The 18,803-nt window shown below is 50.7% G+C and overlaps 1 protein-coding gene and 1 long non-coding RNA gene across 13 annotated transcripts; one reads left to right on the top strand and one right to left on the bottom strand.

The window, feature by feature from the left end:
- Positions 1-635: 635 nt before the first annotated feature.
- On the bottom strand, positions 636-14,473 carry ANP32A (acidic nuclear phosphoprotein 32 family member A). 8 transcript variants are annotated; one of them, XM_053954513.1, is made up of 8 exons: positions 14,278-14,473; positions 6,865-7,014; positions 6,629-6,751; positions 5,079-5,277; positions 2,719-2,805; positions 1,800-1,897; positions 1,026-1,086; positions 636-907 (listed from the first exon to the last, which is right to left on the bottom strand). In XM_053954513.1, the coding sequence occupies exons 1-8, from the start codon at positions 14,329-14,331 to the stop codon at positions 846-848; spliced, it is 834 nt and encodes a 277-aa protein (XP_053810488.1). In that variant the 5' UTR covers positions 14,332-14,473; the 3' UTR covers positions 636-845. The 8 variants fall into 8 exon arrangements, with proteins under 8 accessions (XP_053810488.1, XP_053810487.1, XP_053810489.1 ...); XM_053954512.1 differs by having other exon boundaries at positions 2,719-2,817; XM_053954514.1 differs by lacking the exon at positions 14,278-14,473 and adding an exon at positions 12,742-12,792 and having other exon boundaries at positions 2,719-2,817.
- On the top strand, positions 12,752-16,902 carry LOC128794536 (uncharacterized). Of its 5 annotated transcripts, XR_008433174.1 has the most exons (5): positions 12,752-13,021; positions 13,717-14,099; positions 15,955-16,045; positions 16,198-16,310; positions 16,508-16,902. It is a non-coding gene; the product is annotated as an uncharacterized LOC128794536 (long non-coding RNA). The 5 variants fall into 5 exon arrangements; XR_008433178.1 differs by lacking the exon at positions 13,717-14,099; XR_008433177.1 differs by lacking the exons at positions 12,752-13,021; positions 13,717-14,099 and adding an exon at positions 14,503-14,712.
- Positions 16,903-18,803: the final 1,901 nt, after the last annotated feature.

Consider the following 18,803-nt stretch of genomic DNA (forward strand, 5'->3'; position numbering starts at 1 on the left):
GGGAGGAGTTGGTTTATTCCAAGACCGGGAAATTTGGGAATTTGGGATATTTTTTTGTAGAAATCCCCATTTTTTTTTTCATGCCTGCCATTTCCAGGGATTTGGCTGCACTGGAGCCACAAAAATCCCCCAAAATTCCCCTAAAAACCCCCAAAATTAAAAAACTTCCTAAAAAACCTAAAATTCCCTCCCAAATTAAAGGAAAACTGGGAACACACAACACACAGGGATCGCAAAGTCACCAGCTCCGAACCCATCCCGAAAAATCCAACATTCCCAAAAAACCGTTTGGTCACTATTTACAAAGAGGGAATTCCCAAAGTTGGGAAAAGGGGCTGAAAATGGCAGCATTCCCAAAAAAAACCCAAAAAAACCCCATGGAGCAAGGCACAACTGCCACCCCAGGGAGAAGGCCTGGCTGCCATTCCTGAAAAAACGTGGATTTGGGAATGGCAGAGGTGGAAAAATCCCGGCTCATCCATGGATTTCAGCTCGGTTTTCTCCTTGTTTTGCTTCCGAGATGTCCAAGCTCCGCTCCGAGAATTCCCAACTCAGTTCCTACTCAACTCTTGCAGTTCCAGGGATTCAAGGAAAAGGATCCAAGGAAAAAATTCCCAAAGAATCGGAGGAGGAGCGGCAGTAAAAATAGGATTTTATTCCCTTCCCACCCTCGCTGCTCCCGCTCGGTTCCCACAGCAACGTTACAATCCGGAAAAAAAAAACCAAAAAAAAAAAAAAACCAGGAAAAGAAAAGGAAATCCAAAGGGTCGGGAGTGGGAAAAGGGGGAATTCCGGGATAAAAACAGTCAAATCACAAGAGGGAATTTTTTCCAGGGAAAAGCTGCTCAGTCATCCTCATCCCCCTCATCCTCAGGCTCTCGTTTCCTCTTCTGACCCCGCTCTTCCTCTGGAAAAAAGAAAGAATTCCCATTATTCCAGGAGCCACATTCCTGCTTTTCCGGGAATTCCATTTTCCATGGAATTGAGATGGTTTTTCCTTAGGATAAGTGGGATTGGTTCCATACCAGGCTCCTCCTCGTCCTCCTCGTCATCCACCTCGCCGTCATTGTAGCCTTCCTCATCCTCCTGGAATTCCAGGAAAAAACAGGATGTAAAGCTTGGGATCAGCCCAGGAGCTTTCCCAGTATCCCGTTTTCCAAGGAGGGAAAGTCCTTGGAATGTCCTCAGCAAGGAGCCACTTCCCAGTATTCCCATTTTTTATGGAACAGCAGGAGCTGGCACTGAAATCCCAGGGAATCAATCCCTGAGCTGCAGCTGGGAATGTGGGAATGTGCCATTCCCGAGTTTAGGAAAACTGCATTGGGATTTATGGGAGTGGGAAAAGCTGGATTGATCCAGAGCCTCGGAGCAGAATTGAGGAGGCTCAGGAACATTCCAGAGGGGCAGGAGAGGATTCAGGGCTGGAGGAGAGGGAAAACAAATTCCTGGAATTCTGTTTTCCCCTTTCCCATCCCACCTTCTCTCCTCCAATCCCATTTTCCTTCCTCCCACCCCACTTTCCCCTTTCCCTTTTTTTTCCTCCCTCAATTCCACTTTCCCTCCCAAAATCCCATTTTCCTTCCTCCAACCCCATTTCCCCCGCTATAATCCCATTTTTCCTCCTATCCCATCTTCCCCTCCAATCCCATTTTTCCCCCCCTCAATCCCATGCCCCCCCATCCCATCCTTCATCCGCCCCAGCACAAAGTGAATCCTGAAATTCCTCAAATCCCAGATTTCCTGCCCAGCCCTTCCCAGCCGGATCCCGCCGATTCCCGAGGCGGAATTCCGAGGCTCACCTCCTCCTCTCCGCTCACATCCTCCTCCTCCCCTTCCTCCTCCTCCTCCTCATCCTCCTCATCCTCCACTACCTGAGCGTCATCATCGTATTCCTCCTCTGGAAAAACAAAATCCATGGAAAAAGTTGAGGTTTTTGGAATAATTCCACCCAAAATCTGGGAATCTGAGCAGAGAATTCCCTAGGGATAGCACAGGATTGTCGGGGAATGCAGTCGCTCCAGCTGCTCCACTTCCCACTATTCCCAAGGATTTGGGAGCTGGGGAATCCCAGCTTTTCCAGGAATGGATGGAGGAACACTTTCCCATCATCCATTGGGAGCCTTCCCATGGACACAGAATTCCAGCCTTTTAGGCGATTCCCGAAATTCCCAGCAGAAAACCACGAAGTGCCAAGCCCCTGGAGTGTTTTCCATGTGTTTGGGAGCTTTTGGGAACCTTCCTAGAGTTCCCACTCAGCATTCCTGGGAAAAGTGCACATCCAGCTTTTCTGCTGTGCTGCTGGGACGGGAGAATCCAGCAAATTCCCTGGGATCAGCCGGATCCTCATCCCGGGATGGCTCTAGGGGCAGCCAGGGAAAGGTGGTGCCTACAGCACTGGGATTCCCTGGAATTCCAGGCAGTTCCTGGCACAGATCCCCTGGAGCTCCCCGGTGTTTTCCATGCACTTCCCTCATCGAGCAGCTCCCTAATTCCTGCTTTTTTTCCATGCCCATGGAAAAATCCCTTTTCCATGAGGATTTCCACAATTCCAGGACATTCCTTCTTATCCATGCTCATCCCTGTTCCCGTAATTCCTTCAGTCAATCCCAATCCCACCCCTCCGTTCCCCTGATGGAGGAATGGGATTTTCCAGGCCCTGCCCCCTCCTCCCCTCATTCCTTTGGGATGCAGGAATCCCATGGAGCACATCCCACGTACCGTCCTCATCCTCCTCCTCATCGTCCAGCCCCTCCACGTATCCCTCGGCGTCGGAATCCGGCGCTTCCTTGTCGTCCCGGTCTTTCACTAGGGATAAAACTGAGGAAGTTGCTCCTTCAGGCCCTGCCTGGCTCCTTCCCACCATTCCCTCAGGACACCCAGCTCCTTCCCCTCATTCCTTCAGGTCCTTTCCCTCATCTCCTCATTCCTTTGGGACACTGAGGTCCTTTCCCTCATCCCTTCCCTCATTCCCCCACGTCCCTCCCCTCATTCCCTCATTCTCTCACTCCTTTCCCTCATTCCTTTGGGACACTGAGGTTCTTTCCCTCATCCCTTCCCTCATTCCCCCACGTCCCTCCCCTCATTCCCTCATTCTCTCACTCCTTTCCCTCATTCCTTTGGGACACTGAGGTCCTTTCCCTCATCCCTTCTCTCATTCCTCCCCTCAATTCCCTCACTCCTTCCTTCATTGCTTTTCCTCATTCCCTCAGATCCTTCCCCTCATTCCTTTGGGACATGCAGTTCCTTTCCCTGATTTCTTCCCCTCATTCCCTCAGGACACTCAGGTCTTTCCCTCATTTTTTTGGGACACTGAGGTTCTTCCCCTCATTCCCTCAAGACACCCAGCTCCTCCTCCCACCATTTTTTTGGGACACCAAGGTCCTTCCCTCATTCCCTCAGGACATGGAGATCCTTCCCCCCATTCCCTCAGGACACACAGCTCCTTCTCCCACCATTCCTTCAGGACAATGAGGTCTTTTCCCTCATTCCCTCAATTTCATTTCCCGCACTCCCTCACTAAGTTCCCTCCATTCCTTCAGTTTCATCTCCCTCACTCCTTCCCCCCATTCCCTCAGGACACAGAGGTCCTTTCCCTCATCAACTCCTTCCCCTCATTCCTTTGGGACACCAAGATCCTTCCCCTCATTCCCTCAGGTCCCTTCAGGACACAGAGGTCCTTTCCTCATCCCTTCCTCTCATTTCTCCCCTCATTCCCTCGCTCCTTCCCCTCATTCCCTCAGGTCCCTTCCCTGGTTCCCTCAGGACACAGAGGTCCTTTCCTCATCCCTTCCCCTCATTTCTTCCCTCATTCCCTCAACTCCTTCCCTTCATTCCTTCACGTCCCTTCCCTGATTCCCTCATGACAGAGGTCCTTTCCCTCATTCCCCTCCTCAATTCCCTCAACTCCTCCCCCTCATCCCTTCCCTCATTCCCTCACTCCTTCCCCTCATTCTTTCAGGACACAGAGGTCCTTTCCCTCATTCCTCCCCTCAATTCCCTCAACTCCTTCCCCCCATTCCCTCAGGACACAAAGGTCCTTTCCCTCATTCCCTCCCCTCTATTCCCTCACTCCTTCCCCTCATGCCCTCAGGTCCCTTCCCCTCATTCCCTCAACTCCTTCCCCTCATCCCTTCCCTCATTCCCTCACTCCTTCAGGACACAGAGGTCCTTTCCCTCATTCCTCCCCTCAGTTCCCTCAACTCCTTCCCCTCATTCTCACCCCTCAATTCCCTCAGGTCCTTCCCCTTATCCCTTCCCTCATTCCCTCAGGACACAGAGGTCCTTTCCCTCATTCCTCCCCTCAGTTCCCTCAACTCCTTCCCCTCATTCTCACCCCTCAATTCCCTCAGGTCCTTCCCCTCATCCCTTCCCTCACTCCTTCCCCTCATTCCCTCAACTCCTTCCCCTTATTCCCTCAGGAAACAGAGGTCCTTTCCCCTCATTCCTCCCCTCAATTCCCTCAACACCTTCCCCTCATTCCCTCAACTCCTTCCCCTCATTCTCACCCCTCAATTCCCTCAAGTCCTTCCCCTCATTCCCTCCCCTCAATTCCCTCAGGACACAGAGGTCCTTTCCCTCATTCCTCCCCTCATTCCCTCAACTCCTTCCCCTCATTCCCACCCCTCAATTCCCTCAACTCCTTCCCCTCATTCTCACCCCTCAATTCCCTCAGGTCCTTCCCCTCATCCCTTCCCTCACTCCTTCCCCTCATTCCCTCAGGACACAGAGGTCCTTTCCCTCATTCCTCCCCTCAATTCCCTCAACACCTTCCCCTCATTCCCTCAACTCCTTCCCCTCATTCCCACCCCTCAATTCCCTCAAGTCCTTCCCCTTATCCCTTCCCTCATTCCCTCAGGACACAGAGGTCCTTCCCCTCATTCCCACCCCTCAATTCCCTCAACTCCTTCCCCTCATTCTCACCCCTCAATTCCCTCAGGTCCTTCCCCTCATCCCTTCCCTCACTCCTTCCCCTCATTCCCTCAGGACACAGAGGTCCTTTCCCTCATTCCTCCCCTCAATTCCCTCAACTCCTTCCCCTCATTCCCAATCCCTCCCGGTGCCGGTTCCCATGCCCGTACCGTCCTCATCCTCCTCCTCGTCGTCCAGCCCCTCCACGTATCCCTCGGCGTCGGAATCCGGCGCTTCCTTGTCGTCCCTGTCGTAGCCGTCCAGGTACGTCAGCTGCGGCAGCAGCTTGAACACGTTTTCTCTGTAGTCGTTCAAGTTGGTCACCTCACAGTTGAACAGGTCTAAGCTCTTCAGGTTTTCCAACTTTTTCTGGGAAAACAAAGGAATTTGGAAGGTTTGCTGGCGCAGGAATTCCCTCCAAAGGCAAGGATCCCGCCGGGAATGTGCTCAAGGGATTCCCGGGGGTGTTTTGGGCTCCCTGGAGATGGCAGGTGTGGGGAAAAAAAAAAGGAAATCTTTATAAAAAATATCACAAATTCCCAAATTGCCTGACCTTGGAATCAACCAACTCCTCCCCCCTTTCCTAATCAGCTCCCTCTGGAATTTCCACCCCTAGTCCAAGAAAAACCGCTTGGAAAATCCCAATTTCATTTGGGATTTGGGATGGGAAAGGCTCTCCCTGGAGTCCTGCAGCTCCCACATCCAAAGGAATAACTGATAGCCAGGAAAGTATCCCAAAGGAGCCTGATCCAGAATTCCTGCAGATGGAAGCAGGATTGGACCATTTGGACACAAAAACTTTGCTAAGAGAGGTTTAAAAAAATTGAATTATTTTTCCTTAGACTATGGAAAATGAAAAAACACACGGAAATGGAACAGGAATTTAATTCCTGGAGGTTTTGTGGAATTTTTCTTTGGGAAGAAGTTTGCACTGCTCACAGAACTTGGAAATCCTAAAAATAAAATCCAAAGGAATTGAGTATTAGTATCAAGGCTTATCCATGGATAAGAAATATCAACTCTAAGGGAATATCTCCCTTCACTTTAATGCAGAAAGCACTCAGGGAAAAGGCCTGGGAATGGGAAAACTGGGAGAGCTGGGAGCATTTCCAGGCTTTTCCTTGAATTTACCAGCTCTGCCTTTTCCCTGTGCTGCAGGAAAGCAGATCCAGGAAGGAGCTGCTCCTGGAAGGATTTTCATGGGAATTGTGGTGCCAGGAGATGGATCCAGAGCCTGCGGAATCCTGGGAAGCTGCGGCGATTCCCGCCGGGAATGGGGGAATCCGGCCCCGGCAGCCACTAGAGGGAAGCAGCGGCTCACCGGGAACAGGGACTTGGGATGCGGCCTGGATCCCGGGATTCGCTGGGATTTTGGGAAGGAATGAGGGGGGAAAGGATCTGGCACAGATTCCAGGAGTGACATTCCCTGGAAGCGCCCAAGGCTGGGCTTGGAGCAACCTGGGATAGAGGAAGGAATTCTGAGGGTTTAGAACGGCATGAATCCCATTTCTTGGAGCAAAACCAACTCTCCAGGACTTGGGATGCAGGAATAAATGGGATTTGGGGAAGGATTGAGGGGGGAAAGGCCCTGGCACAGATTCCAGGAGCGACATTCCCTGGAAGCACCCAAGGCCAGGCTTGCAGCAACCTGGGATAGAGGAAGGAATTCCAAGGGTTTGGAATGGGATGAATCCCATTCCCAGGAGCAATCCCGACTCACCAGAGGTTCTATTGTCCCGAGATCTTTAATTTTGTTGCCGCTTAGGTTTAGGTGCGTGAGGTTCGGACACTTCTCTGCCAACACTTCCAGGCCTCCTGAGATTCTGTTGTCGCTCAGCTCGAGCTGCAAAGGCCCAAAAACATCCTCAAAAATCCCACTTGATCCCATTTCCAGCCACTTTTCCACACGTGGAGAAGGGGAAAAGGAGGGATTTGGCTCGGGGAGGTGGGATTTACCTTCTTAAGTTTGTTTAACTTTGGTAAGTTTGCAACTGAGGTTAAGCCGACGTTGATTGTGCTGAGGAATTCCAGCTCCTCAAACTCATCCGTGAGGCCCTCGATTTTCCCTTCGTACGACCTGCAGTTGTCCAGAACGAGCTCTTTCACCTGCAAAGGGAAGAAATCAAGGAAAAATAGAAGGAATTTCAGGGAATTGGCAAGAATCAGGAGGTTTCCAGCAGAGAAACGCAGGAGTTTGGGGTTGTGTTGAGATGAAAGCCAAGATCAAGGTAGCGCTCCTGATCCCACACACTGAGGGTAAAAAAAAATCCCAAAATTCCCCAAATAAACTCCCAAACCACTCATTGGGCTGGAATTTAGATAGAAAACCCCCCAAAAACAAGTGGATCTTTTCCCTCAACGGTGTTTAATTATCAGGATTCTCCAGAGGATCCATTTGGAGATAAATAAAGACATTTTTTTCCCCTCATGTGAGGGAAAAAGCCCCCAAAATTCCCAAAAGAAGTTCCCAAATTACTCATTGGGTTGACATTTAGGTGGAAAATTCATTGATCTCATCCCTCAGTGGTGTTTACTTATCAGGATTCTCCAGAGTTTCCATTGGGATAAATAAAGAGTTTTTTCCCCTCATGTTCTCCACGCACACCAAGAGTTCCCGCCAAAAAAAAAGGCGGGAAAATTGCAATGGAGGCGAATCCTCCTTATCTGTGTCCCTGCTCCGTTATCTCATCCCAGCACCCTCGGACATGGAGCTTGGGATCCTCGCCAGGAAGCTCCAGGTGGGTTTTGCCTCAGAGGAATTTGGGGATTCCTCACAGGAATTTCGGGAGCTGAGGGGAGCGGGAATGGATGGAAGGGAATGAGCCCAGCGCTCACCCTGAGGGACAAACAGCATTGCTCCTGATCCCACACACTGAGGGGAAAAACCCCCTCGAAATTCCCAAATTACTCACTGGGTTGACATTTAGGTGGAAAATTCATGGATCTTTTCCCTCAATGGTGTTTACTTATCAGGATTCTCCAGAGTTTCCATTGGGATAAATAAAGAGTTTTTTCCCCTCATGTTCTCCACGCACACCAAGAGTTCCCGCCAAAAAAAAAGGCGGGAAAATTGCAATGGAGGCGAATCCTCCTTATCTGTGTCCCTGCTCCGTTATCTCATCCCAGCACCCTCGGACATGGAGCTTGGGATCCTCACCAGGAAGCTCCAGGTGGGTTTTGCCTCAGAGGAATTTGGGGATTCCTCAAAGGAATTTCAGGAGCTGAGGGGAGCGGGAATGGAGGGAAGGGAATGAGCCCAGCGCTCACCCTGAGGGACAAACAGCATTGCTCCTGATCCAGGAGGTGGGATATCCATCCCTCCATCCTCCCTCAGCACGGAAAACAGGGAACTGCACAGAAAACCAGTGAATTAGACAACAATTCCCTCAGGTGTAGAGCGGAAGAGCTGGAAATAGTCTTGGATACAAAGGAAAACCCCTTAGCGCCAAGGCAAATGACCCAACTGCCTTTTTTTCCCCTTTTAATTTGTGTTTTTTTAGAATCTTGGAATGTTTTGGGTTGGAAGGGACTTTAAAGACAATCCCATTCCAACCTTTCCATGGAATTTTTTTATGGAAGGTTGTTTACTCCCCGCTTTTCAGGAAGTTTGGTGCACAAATGCCACATTCCCTCCTTTCCTGTTTCCAGCACTGGGCAAAGGCACAAATCCAACAAATCCATGGAGAAAGCTCCTGGAATCCAAGTTTGGAAAGCTTGGATGAGTTCAGAGACAGTTTGGGAAGAGCAGAGCACATTCCCAACCCTTCCCAAGAGCAACATCACGTCGATGTTAACTCCCCGAATCCCTGGAAACAACAGCATTCCAAACAAAATTCCAGGATGGCTCCATGCCCTAAGAATCCCCAAGGAAATCCAGGCGTGCCAAAGGAGGGGGAACTGGATTTGTGGGATTTTTCCCAACACCCCACAAGCTCTCTGCCTTCCATGGCACATTCTCTCTCCATAAAAATCTTGGAATTTCAAGGAGGAGAAGCCTTGGGAGAGGCCATCACTTTCCACAGCTTCTCTAACAGGGAATTTTTCCAAGGATTTGTCTCCCCCAAAATTCCAACCAGAGGCGAGAAATTCTCTAGATTCCCCATTCCAATCCCACCTGGAAGCTTGGATGAGCTTCCTACTCAATCCCGGGATTACCGGAGCTGCTCCGAAGGCTCCGATGAGCCAATCCCTCCTCCAAGACCATCCCAAAATCCCCAAGCTCAGGAACCCAATTAAAACAATTAATTAATTCAATTCCAGCTGCAATTCCAAGCTCTCCATGATCCAACCCCACGGCAGCTCAGAGCGGTCCCATTCCCGGTGGGAAACAGGGAAGGCTTCCATGGAATATCTCCCAGCAGCTGCTCTGTGTCCGCTCGGCCACAGCTCCGGAGCTCTTCCAGGTTTTCCAGAGCCCTTGGAATTCTGCCCAGGGCAGGGAGGGCAGCAGGTGCCGTGGCCCGTGGCCACCGGGGACTCCCATTCCATGGGATTCCCATCCCAGGGGGATCCTCAGCTGCTGCTGCTGCTCAGGAATGAGGAGCTGACCTGAAGCAGGATCGCATTCCACAGGGAAGGGAGAATTCCCAAGGTTTTTCCATCCTTTTCCTGCACCGGGATAAACAGTGGATGGAATTCCTTCCCCAAACCCCACGGGATTTGGGTATGGATACAGCCCCTCCAAGGCTTTTTTTGGGAATATCCCAAATATTGGGATGGGATAAACTGATTCCTGAGGAAAGGCAGGATCCTTGGGAATGCTCCATTCCCACCTTTCACACCAGCTCATCCCAACTGGAACTCCAACCTGGAATCAGAGAATCCTTGGAAAACACCACTAAACCATGGAACCCAGCCACCGACCCAACCCCACCACTTTTCCAGGATCAAACCTTTCCTGGCAATACCAAATTCCCATTGGGAATATCCGAGATGGCATAAATTGATTCCCAACCAGTTATCCATGAGCATCTCCTGGCCGGGAATGTGCTGGGAAGAGAATCCCAAAACTCCCGGGGCAGGGAGAGACACTGCTGGAAAACAGCCACAGAACACGACCCCATTCCCGGGAAATCCAGCAGCCCAATTCCATGGAAATCCTGGGAATCATCCAGCCTGGAGAATCCCACAGCAGAGGCAGGGACTGGATGGGGTTAACATGGATACTGGGATCGGGAGCAGAATTCCATTGGCACCTCTATCAGCTGCCAGGGCTTCCCGGGAATTTTCTGGGATTTCTCCAAGCTCCAGTTTATGGGAATTCCCCCTAGCCAAGAAATCCTGTTCCCTTCAGCAGTTCCCATGGGGATCCGAGGAATCCAGGATTCCTGAGGAAAGCCGGGATCCTTGGGAACGCGCTCCATTCCCGCCCTCTTTCACACCAGCTCATCCAGCTGGAATTCCAACCCAGAATCAGAGAATCCTTGGAAAACACTTGGAAGAATCGATGGAATGCAGCCACCAATCCAACCTTTCCCGGGAACACCAAATTCCCATCCCGGGAAGCTCCAACCGGACTCCAGACTCATCCTGGCTTTCCCAAAATTCCCATCGGAATTCCTCCTCTGCTGCAACATCCTTGGAAAACCCCGCCAAGAATCTCAACTTCCAGCATTCCGGGATCCCGGAGGTTGGAAAAGACATCCAGGACAGAGTCCAAGCTGTGCCTGATCCCAGAGCTCCGAGTGTCACTTCCAGGAATTCCCTGGACACTTCCAGGGATGGGAATTCCACAAGGGCCGCCCCTTTCCGATGTTTATCCACCTTTTCCATGGGAAAAATTCCTGCTGATGAGCCTCCCCTGGCATTCGGACGGAATTTTAGGAAGGTTCCTCCCTTTTTTTCCAGGAAAAAACAGGAAAAAAGCCAAAGTCTCTCCTTCTCCCCAGTCCATGGGATTCCATCAGGGATCAAACCTTGACTTTTATTCCTCCCAATCCTGGCTTTTAAATTCCCAATATTCTCATTCAAGGCTCTTTTTTTTTTTCCCTCTGGAAATTTTAATTCCAAAGAGAAACAGTGGGAAAATCTGTGGAAAAAATCCCTTTAAAATTAATAATGGATTTTAGAAAAAGCTTTCTTCTCTCAGCTGTTTTTCCCATTTTTTCCCTTTTTTTTTGGCATTCTACTGGATTTGGTTTTCGCCTCCCGAGAATCCCCCTTTTTTTGGGAAATTCCAAATGTTCTGATGGAATTTGGGGCTGATCAGGGAATTTTTTCCCCCATTAAATCAAATTTTCAGGCTAATTTTAACCCCCCAGCAACCCCTGCTTCCCAATATTTGGATTTTCCCTCAGATTTTCCGACAGGAATGAGCACAAAAGTGCCAAAATCTGCCCAGGTGAACACTTCCTGAAGGAAATTAAGAGCAATTAATTAATTATAATTGAAATTAAATTAATAAGAGAAGTAAAACCACAATTTTGCTGTGATTCGTAAATTGAATGGGATAAAAAGTGGGAATAGCTGAGGAAAAAAACTGCCTGAACATCCAAAAATTCCCAATTTTCCAGCAGTAAAATCCACTTTTTTTCCTGACACTGAATTAATATAAAATATAAAGGGAAAATTTAAAAGTTAAACAACAAAAATGAGATTGAGGAAGGAATTTCTCCACAGAATCCACCTGAGGATATTTTTAGGATGTGACTTTCTGGGATTATCCAGTGGAAAAAATTAAGGGAAACAATTCCCAAACTCATCCTGCCCACCCAAAACTCCCTAAAATCCAAGAACAAATGACTTTGGCATCAGTATTCCTGCCAAATCCCAATTCCAGAGGGTGGAATTAGCAGGGTTTTCCTTTAATACTTTAAAGGAACAAAATTCATCCCACAAACTTCATTCCCTAAAAAAAACACGTGCTCACAGCTCAGAACACAACAACATTCCCAACTGGAATTTCCAGCTCTCTGCCGGAAAAGCCTGGAAAATTGGGATTTAGAACACTACGGGGGGATCAAGGCACCAAATTCCCTGAAAATTCCAAGGAAAACCAAGCGGTGAAAGGTGAAATTATCCCGATTTTCCAGCTCCCTGCTGCCCATTCCCAGCCCTGAGTAGCAGGGAACTCCCTCCAGCTCCGAGTTTTCCCAACTTTTTTTTTGGCGTGAGGCAAAAGTCAGCAGAAGCAGCACACAATCCAAGCATGGAAAAGAGGGGGAAATTGAGTTTATCCCTTTGGAGGCTGGTTTTAAACAGCGTTTAAAATGGGGAAGAAACCTCCAGCGATGAGGGCGGTGAGGCGAAATGGGGGCAAAAATGAGCAGAAACAGAAAACTATTTAAAAATCAGTGGGAAAATCGGGGGGGGGGAAATAAGAAAAAACAGGATGAAAAGCAGCAAAACACTTCCCAAGCTCAACGCTGCCTCCCCACAGGGCCCTGCCCAGGAAGGAGGCGGATTCCCCGCTCCGCGCTCCTCACCCGGGGGAACCGCGGGGCTCCTCCCGGTGCTCCCCCGGCCCCGTTCGGACCTCGCGGTGCCTCGAATAGTCAAGAAAAACCCCCAATTTTTTTATAAGCTTTTTTTTTTTTTTTTTTAAATTTTATTTTACCCCAACGCGGCCCTCACGAATCTCCTCCCGCCCCGCGGCCGGCGACAAAATGGCAGCGCTGCCCGTCATGTCGGGAGGGCCCCGCCGCAGCCTCCGCAGCGCCTCAGCCCCGGCGCCAGCGGGGCTCCCTCACGGCCCCGCGGGGCCGCCCGCGGCCGAGGCAGCGGCGGCGGCAGCGGGAGGAGGAGGAGGAGGAGGAGGAGGAGGAGGAGGAGGCGGCGGCCGTGAGGGGAAGGCGGGGGGGGGGGGGCAGCACAGAACATGGCGCCGCGTCCTACTTGCGCTGCGGTCGCCTCACGGAGCCCCCCGGCCATGGCGGTTGTACCGCGGGGTTTGCCGTTGAGTCGTCCCCGTTCCTCCCCCCCCCCTCCCGCTCCCTCTCGCCGTCCTCCTCCTCTTCCTCCTCCTGCTCGCCCAGGAGTTTTTAAACTTTAAAGCGCAGCTTCCGCCGCCCCGCGCCCGCCTTTGTCCCCCCCCTCCCCCCTCACTCCCCGGAGCACACCGCGCTCGGTTCGGCCGCCGCGTCCCGCCGCGCTGCCCCGGGCGCTGCCCGCTGAGGTACGTTCGCCCCCCGCTCTCCCCTTCCCGCAGCCTCCGGGGGCTCGGGGGACGCGGCGGGGCCGGGGCTCGGTGAAGCCTCCCCGGGCAGCGCCGAGGGCCCGGCGGGGCGGGGAGGGGGGGGATGAGGGGAAGGGGCTTCCCCGCCGCGGGTTCGCGCCCCGCCTGCCCCCGGCCACCTCCCGCCCACTCTTTTTGGGGTGGTTTTCCTATTTTTCGCTTATTTCCTCCCCCCGTTATTTTCTTGCTTGTTTTGGGGTTTTTGTTGGGGTTTTGTTTTTTTTTTGGTTGGCTTTTTTTTTTTTTTTTTTTGTCCTGCCAAAGTTTTTCGCCGTCCCCCGTTTATTCCGCCAGACGCGGAACAACAACCTGAAGTCCGGCCCCGGGGGAAGGAAGGGGGGGAAAAGGGGGAAGAAGGAAAAACACGCACACACATCCAGCCTTTTTGTGCGTGTGTGGGGATGGAGGGGGTGGAGAGTGCGTTCATTTCTTCCAATATTATTTTTTATTATTCTTACGATTATTAGGATTATTATTCAACGCTCGCGCTACCGGCGGCGATGCCCCATCGCCCGCAAAATTAAAAAAAAAAAACCAAAAACAAAAACACAACAACAGGGGAAAAAAAAAAGCCCAAACCAAACCCAACCAACGCTAAGCGTCGGTTTCAAAATTCTTTCCTTTTATCTTCTCAGCATCTGGAGAGAGGGAGAGAGAGAGAGAGAGAGAGAGAGAAAGGGCGCGTTCATGAGGACTACAAAGTTACAAATATGGCTCCCCAGTCTCTCTTGCCTGATCACTGCAAAGAAATGAAGACGCACTTTAAACTAAACCATTCGCAACTCACTCGCGGTCCCTGCCTGCCTCTCCCTAGCCCAGCACCCTGCACAAATATTTGCCAACTAAACACGCCGAGAGAGAGAGCAGCGAGCAACTTATTTTTTATTTAATGCACGGCCAGCCCCTCTCCGAGGCATCGCAGCCCGGCACGGGCAGGAGCAGCCCCGGGGAGCCCCCGAACGTCCCCGGAGCGCCCCGCGCCCCCCAAAGCGGGGGGCACAGCCCCCCGCACACACAGGTAGGCACCTCAAGGGCAGCAGCGGCCCCGCCAACACCTGGCACGCTCCACCCCGCCAAAAAAAAAAAAAAAAAAAAATTTAACCGTGGGATGCCTTTTTATTATTCTCATCATTAGCGTTATTAGCATTAATTTTTTTTTTTTTTTTTTTTTTTTTTTTGGGCATTGCATTGCTTACATCTGAGGGCGTCCTGTTCCGCAGCTCTAAGTGGATCCTTTTCTTCATGTCCATGTCCGTGGCTGGCGGGAGGCGCGGAGGGTGCGCGGCTCGGCTGGCGCAGTGACCCCGTGCAGAGCCCCCCGATCGCGGGGCGCGGAGGGACTCGGGCTCGCCCAGCGCCGCTCGGAAGCCCGAGCGCAGCACCGCGGCGCGCACTAACCTGATAACCGCGGGGGCGGGCGCTCCGGGGGCTCCGCCGGGATTGACGGCGCGCTCGGCCAATCGCAGCGCGCCGCTGCCGCGTCTCAGCCAATCAGCGGCGCGAGGCGCGGCGGAAGCCAATGGGGGAGCGGCTGTGCCGGGCAGGGGGACAGCCCGGCGCCGAGCCCAGGCTCATTCCGCGCTGCCGCCTGATGGGGACGGAGCGGCCGCGGCTCCGCCGCGCCGGGCACGGTGCGCGCTGCGCCCTGCGCCCGCCCGAGCCTGGGGGAGGCGCCGGGGTGGGGAGCGGCGGCCAAACCGGAGCCGCCCGGCCAGGGGCGCGCAGCCAGGAGGGAGGGAAAGGTGCGGAGCGAGGCACGGGAATGGCGCGGGCAATGGCGCGGGCCCCGGCGGCGGGGGGCGGGCGGAGCGCGAGCGGCGGGCGGAGCGAGCCGGGCGAGGGAGGGAGGGAGGGAGGGGCGGCGGCGCTGAGGGGAGGGGGAGCGGCCGGGCCGCCCTCGCCGGGGTCCCCGCGGCCGGGGCCGCCTCGGCGGGCTGGGAGCGGCTCCGGAGGGGAACGGGAGGCGCTGCCCGTGCCCGGAGTACCGGGAGGGTCCCCCCGGGAAGGGCCGCGGCGGGGCGGCGGCGGCGCTGAAGGGAATAGGGAGCGGCCGGGCCGCCCTCGCTGGGGTCCCCGCGGCCGGGGCCGCCTCGGCGGGCTGGGAGCGGCTCCGGAGGGGAACGGGAGGGTCGGGACCGCCGGGAAGGGAAGGGAAGGGCAGGAGGATCCCCCCGGGAAGGTCCCTGAGGGGCTGCGGGGCCCGGCTGTGCTGAGGTGGAGCAGGGCCAAGGACGGGAATGCTTCAGTTCCCAGGAAAGATGGGAAGGGATTCTTTTTTTTCCATTGGAGTGCCAGGTGATGGAGTCAGGCTGGAAGAGAGCGGGGTGAGGTGGGATATTGGCATGGAATTCCTGTCCGGGATGGAATTCCCGGAGAAGCTGTGGCTGCTCCATCCCTGGAATGTCCCAATGCCAGGTTGGAGCAGCCTGGGATAGGGGAAGGCGTTGGGATTTGAACTGGATGGGTTTGAGGTCCTTTCCAAGGCAACTCCCAGGAATTTTGAAGGAAAACGGGATACTCCAGGAACAGCAGAATGGGGATGGAGCCGGGCTGGGAATGCTGGAGAAGGGAAGGATCCAGGGAATCCTCAGAGCCTTTTCCAGGGCCTAAAGGAGCTCCAGGAGAGCTGGAGAGGGACTGGGACAAGGAACAGGACACAGGGAATGGCTTCCCACTGGGAAAGGGGAGATTGGGCTGGGATACTGGGAAGGAATTCCTGGCTGGGCTGGAATTCTCAGGGCTCCATCCCTGGGATGTCCCAGGTGGGCTTGGAGCAGCCTGGGATAGTGGGAATGATCCCAGCCCGTGGAGCGGGATGAGCTTGAAGCTCCTTCCCATCCCAAACCATTCCCTGCTCCCGGATCCTTTTCCAGGCGCTGCAGGATGAGGATCCAAGCCAAGAGCTGCTCTTTTCCCAGGATTTGGGATTTCCAAACTGTTCCCATCAGCTGGAGCAGAACTCAGGTAAAAAAGTGGTTCCTTCTGAAATCCCTGTTTATCCCTTCCTGCTTTTCCTGGAAAACACAGGGCTGGGAAATCCCAAAGAGCTGTTGGAAAGCATCAAGGGAACGCTGAAAATCCTTGGAAAACTTGATTTTATCCACGTATTTTTACAGGACAGGATGGGGATAAAGTCTCGGCTGTGAGCATGGAAGAATTCCGGGAATATGGATAAAACCAGCAAGAATTGTGTTGGGAATGGGATGGGAAAAGCTGGATCCAACTCCAGGTAAAAATTCCAATTTCAGCAACAGAAAACTGCAAAATGTTCCTTTTTTTCGGGATGTTCGAGGGGTTTAGGATGGAAGTTTGGGATTGGCTGAGAAATCCTCGATTGGAATTAATATTCCAAACTTTCCGAAATGTTTGGGATTTGGGAATGAGGCAGAATTTGATCTGAGCTCTGTTTAAACTTCTCCTTTCCAGGTGACTCCAGAAGTGGCTCCTGGGCTGAATCTTCGGGAATTTTTCATGGAATTTCTGCTCCTGTTGCTGCTGAAAACCTTTGGAAAAGGACTTTTCTCCTGGAAAAAAAAAAAAAAAAATTGCTGGGACAAGCTGGGATTTCAAAGGAATTTCTGGGAATCCGAAGCTGCTTTTTCCTTTGTTTCTTCCAAAGAAAAATGCGGATTTTGATGGTTTGGAGGTGCAGAAAATTCCTTTTTCTTTTGTTACTGAGGGAATTTATTCCCAGTTCCAAGCCAAAATTCCATGTTTAAAGCTGCTCCTATCATTGTTTGTGTTCCAAGAGTTTGGGAATTAAAAAAATATTGGGAATTGTAATATTGGGAATAAATCTGGAGGGTTATTTTTCCATGGTACAGCTTTCCTTTTGTGATTTTTAATTCCTGGGGTGTTTTTTTTTCCTGCTTTGTTTTTATAGGAATCTTGAATTTGTGGGATTGGTTTTTAATGGGAATTGTTGAGATTTTTTTCCCCTTGTTTGTTTTTATCAGGAATTTGGAATTTATGGGATTGGTTTTTAGCAGGAATTTGAGGTTTTTTCCTTGTTTTTAGCAGGAATTTGTAATGGAATCTGTGGGATTTCTCCTGTTTATTTTTAAGAGGAATTTTGAGTTTGTGGGATTTGTTTTTACCAGGAATTTTTAATGGAATTCCTGGGATTTTTCCTTGTTTATTTTACCACGAATTTTGAAATTGTTTGGATGTGTTTTTAAGGGGAATTTTCAATGGAGTTTGTCCTGTCCATTTTTACCAGGAATTCTGAATTTATGGAATTTTTCCTTGTTAATTTTTAACAGGAATTTGTGGAGTTTATTCCTCGTTAATTTTTCACCGGGAATTTTCAAACTGGGGAATTTTTCCTTGTTTATTTTTAAGAGGAATTTTGAATTTGTGGTTTTTTTTTTACAGGAATTTGAGGATTTTTCCCCTTGGCTGTTTTAACGGGAATTTTGAATTGATGGGATTCATTTTTACCAGGAATTTCTGGATTTTTTTTCCTTGTTTATTTTCCCGGGAATTTTGGTTTTTAGCAGGATTTCTTAATGGAATTTGTGGGATTTTCCCTTGTTTATTTCCCACAGGAAATGGCAACATTTCCCTTTCTTTTCCCAGGATTCCCTCCCAAATTCCATAGGAATCCTCCTGTTCCCACCCCGCATTCCCAGGGTGCATTCCCATGGAAAATCCCTGGGAATTGTTCGTTCATCCCTTGAATGTCCCTTTGTTTTCCCACACAAAGATTTCCTTCTTTTTATTGGGAACAACTCCCAGCTCTGCACAGCTGGCAATGGAAAAAAAAATTCCCAAAAATCCCCCCACTTTGGGATAAAACAAATCCCTGGGATCCAGGAATTCCATGGAAAACACCCTTGGGATTCCACAGGAATTTCCAAGTTCTGGTTTAACCCCTTAAAATCGGAATTTTTGCAGCATTCCATGGGGAAAAAAAGTGGGAAAATCCGATTTAAAAAATTGAGGAAAAGCTGATTTGAAGGTAAAAAATGAGGGGAAAAATTCCAGGATAGCATCAAAATTCCCTAAAAATAGTTGGAAAATGTTATTCCTTTTTCTTTTGTTTTTTAATTATTATTAAATTATCTTTTCCCTGAGAAAAATTTGTGAAATAATTGGAGTGCTCCTGGTTTTTCTAATGGAATATTCCAATGTTTTCCTGCTTTACTGGCCTGGATTACTGGGAGAATTTGGGATAAAATCCCCCAAAAATTCAGGATGAGTTAAAAATCCAAGGAATTCTGGGATAATCCTTCAGAATTTAGGGGAGAAAGGGTGGAAAGCATGGAAAAATTGAAGAAATTTGAAGTAAAATCCACGATTTTTTTGGGAGTTAAATCACTTTAGATGTGGGGAAGGCTGGAAAATCTGGGATTTTGGGAAAATTTTGCTGTCAGAAATCCATGATGAGAATGAGAAGAAAGTGGGAACAATTCTTGGAATCCTTGGAAAATTTGAGGGGAAATCGAGGGAGGGGAAAAGCCAATTTTTGGGATAAAAACTTCCAGGGAATTCCAGGAAATTAAAGGATAAAAAAGATTTTGGGAGTGGAGTGAGAAATGGGAAAACTGGGAATGGCAGAATTCCAAGGAATTTTTGGGATCGATGGAGCCATTCCCAAAAACTCCAAGAGGATTCCAATGGAACGGAAAATTTGGGAATTCTGCTCAAATCCTGGCTCGTTGGGATCAATGCAGAGGTTTTTTTTCCTGGCTGTTTTTCCAGGAATTCCACTCCAGGTTGT

This window comes from Vidua chalybeata, chromosome 13, assembly GCF_026979565.1.
Source record: "Vidua chalybeata isolate OUT-0048 chromosome 13, bVidCha1 merged haplotype, whole genome shotgun sequence".
Taxonomy (NCBI): domain Eukaryota; kingdom Metazoa; phylum Chordata; class Aves; order Passeriformes; family Viduidae; genus Vidua; species Vidua chalybeata.

Excerpts from the sequence above, each read along its gene's own strand:
- ANP32A (XM_053954509.1), bottom strand. The coding sequence starts at position 12,532 with ATGACGGGCAGCGCTGCCATTTTGTCGCCGGCCGCGGGGCGGGAGGAG. Across the intron at positions 6,752-6,864 it reads AGTTAAACAAACTTAAGAAG|CTCGAGCTGAGCGACAACAG; the intron begins GTAAATCCCACC and ends GGGCCTTTGCAG. Across the intron at positions 908-1,025 it reads GGAGGACGAGGAGGAGCCTG|AGGAAGAGCGGGGTCAGAAG; the intron begins GTATGGAACCAA and ends TCTTTTTTCCAG.